At 38.2% G+C, this 2,052-nt stretch overlaps 1 protein-coding gene across 1 annotated transcript in view; it reads left to right on the top strand.

Moving 5' to 3' along the window:
- The window catches only part of LOC116701622 (arachidonate 15-lipoxygenase B), a 21,803-nt gene that overhangs the window by 17,189 nt on the left and 2,562 nt on the right, over positions 1 to 2,052 (top strand). The window contains exons 10-12 of the mRNA XM_032535423.1: positions 1,066 to 1,229; positions 1,344 to 1,487; positions 2,039 to 2,052. The exon at positions 2,039 to 2,052 is cut by the window's right edge and continues 193 nt beyond it. Coding sequence (XP_032391314.1) covers positions 1,066 to 1,229; positions 1,344 to 1,487; positions 2,039 to 2,052 — 322 coding nt within the window. The remainder of the gene's footprint in view (positions 1 to 1,065; positions 1,230 to 1,343; positions 1,488 to 2,038) is intronic.

The following is a 2,052-nucleotide window of genomic DNA, read 5'->3' as shown; positions in this document are numbered from 1 at the left end:
TTTCAGTATGACACGTTATGCCGTAAACCGTTTAAATCTGAGCACGTGCAACTCAAATCTGCACTTATGACACATGATCACTTTGTAACTCTTGGGGATTGAACTCTTTGGGTTTGAAGGCAGGTGCTGATCGCAGTTAGCTATTGTCCAGGTGACTGCAACTCTAGCTATCGGGGCTGTATTTTATTGAACAGCCTGGGTTGGGTTGACTGATTGTTAATATAAATCAGGTGTATTCATGCAGACACATTTGAAATATGCAGGGCAGTTGTCTACTGCACAATGCCTGATTAGTACGGGTGGTGAAAAAAATGTATTCTTTGATGCATCGCAATTCTCTCTGAAACGATTCGATATTTGATTCTGATTTGAGTTTTTTGTTTTTTTTAAATGTGTTGATTTTTATTTTAAAGTGCGGAGTGCAGAAAAAAACACACCAAAATGGCCAAAAGGGGGAAAAAAACGTTTTGTATATAGACACATGATCTAATAAGACATACATAAAATAATTAGGCAAAACACAAAGACTGTTTATCTGTTTTATCACATTCCATCTGACCACCTTATGTTTCATGTTCTAAGAAGCTAATTCTCCACCTTTAAACATGACTGAGCCTTTGCCATGGAAGATTACTGTGAGAGAAGGTGACTTTCACAAGCATGTTTCAGGCTTCAGCATGGAATAACTACAAAATATAAACCTCAGTAGACAAATTATTTCATTAAAACTTGTGTGACAAATACTGTATATGTCAAATCTATCACACTCAGATAAAAATGTATATATTTTTAAATCACGCATGGAAAATGTAGATTAAAAAACTGCATCAAGATGCTTCGATACTAGTTTTAGAATTGAATCATTGGCCTCGGAATCGGAATTGAATTGTGGGATGCCCAAAGATTCCCACCCCTATAGATTTTTATTTATTTATATACACTGTATACATACATACATACATATATGATCATCTTGCAACAGCCGGGGCTTGGACTAAGAACGGTGCTGAAAATGCATCATTTCAAACTATTTAATTTAATTAAGTATAACTGATCATTTTCCAGATTATGTCCAGGAACATTGGAAGGAGGATGCCTTTTTTGGCTACCAGTATCTAAATGGTACCAACCCCATGTTGATCCGACGTTGTCCAGCTCTGCCTGACAACTTTCCTGTCACTGACGACATGGTCCTCCATGGTCAGGGTAGCTTGAGAATTGAAATGAAGGTGCATATCTTGACCTTTACTCAAAAGATTCATGTTTTTTTAGTGTATGTAAAATACACACACTATATGCATGTGAATCAAATAATTTCTCATCCTCACTAAAATTTTAAACAGAAAGGCAACATATTCCTGTGTGACTACAAGCGTTTGGATGGATTGAAAGCAAACATCATTGATGGAAAACAGCAGTACTTGATGGCTCCACTCGTCCTGCTCCACAAAACACTTGATGATAAACTGATGCCAATCGCTATTCAGGTGAGATTATCACTAAAATATAACTAGCAGTAAAGATGTGGCCTACTGTGTTGACTCCTTTCCCTGTCAAAAGCAGCCACCACGTTGTTTATTGATAGCCTATTCAACGTGAATCAAAATGGCTCTTACACCTACATTAGTGTATTGAATAAGGCAACTATCATGCAAACCGTAGGATGTAGGTTCCCCTGCAACATGTAGCATCCACCTTGATGATATTGTTCTTTCAGTAAGATGCAGGGTTCTTTGCAAGTAGCATTTACCATGGCCATTGTCTAGATGGCAGCTATGAAGTCTCTTTACTGGGAGAGGGAGTTTATTTCATCCTGCTTGAGGGAGTGTTGGGTGATATGTACCTTGGATTCAATGAAAATATTAATTTCCCTGTCTGAAATCAACTTATTTTCTGACTGAAAAGCAAACAAAACCTATAGTAAACAGGCAGTCCCCTCTGGCAGACGATACAGGGTGATTCAGTCATGCACAGCAAGACGAAAAACCAGCTTCTAATAAACACAGCCTTGATCACATCCCCCTTCCTTCTCCTGCAGCTGAAGCAGACTCC

This window comes from Etheostoma spectabile, chromosome 2, assembly GCF_008692095.1.
Source record: "Etheostoma spectabile isolate EspeVRDwgs_2016 chromosome 2, UIUC_Espe_1.0, whole genome shotgun sequence".
NCBI lineage: Eukaryota > Metazoa > Chordata > Actinopteri > Perciformes > Percidae > Etheostoma > Etheostoma spectabile.
This window is presented reverse-complemented; position numbering and strand designations above follow the sequence as displayed.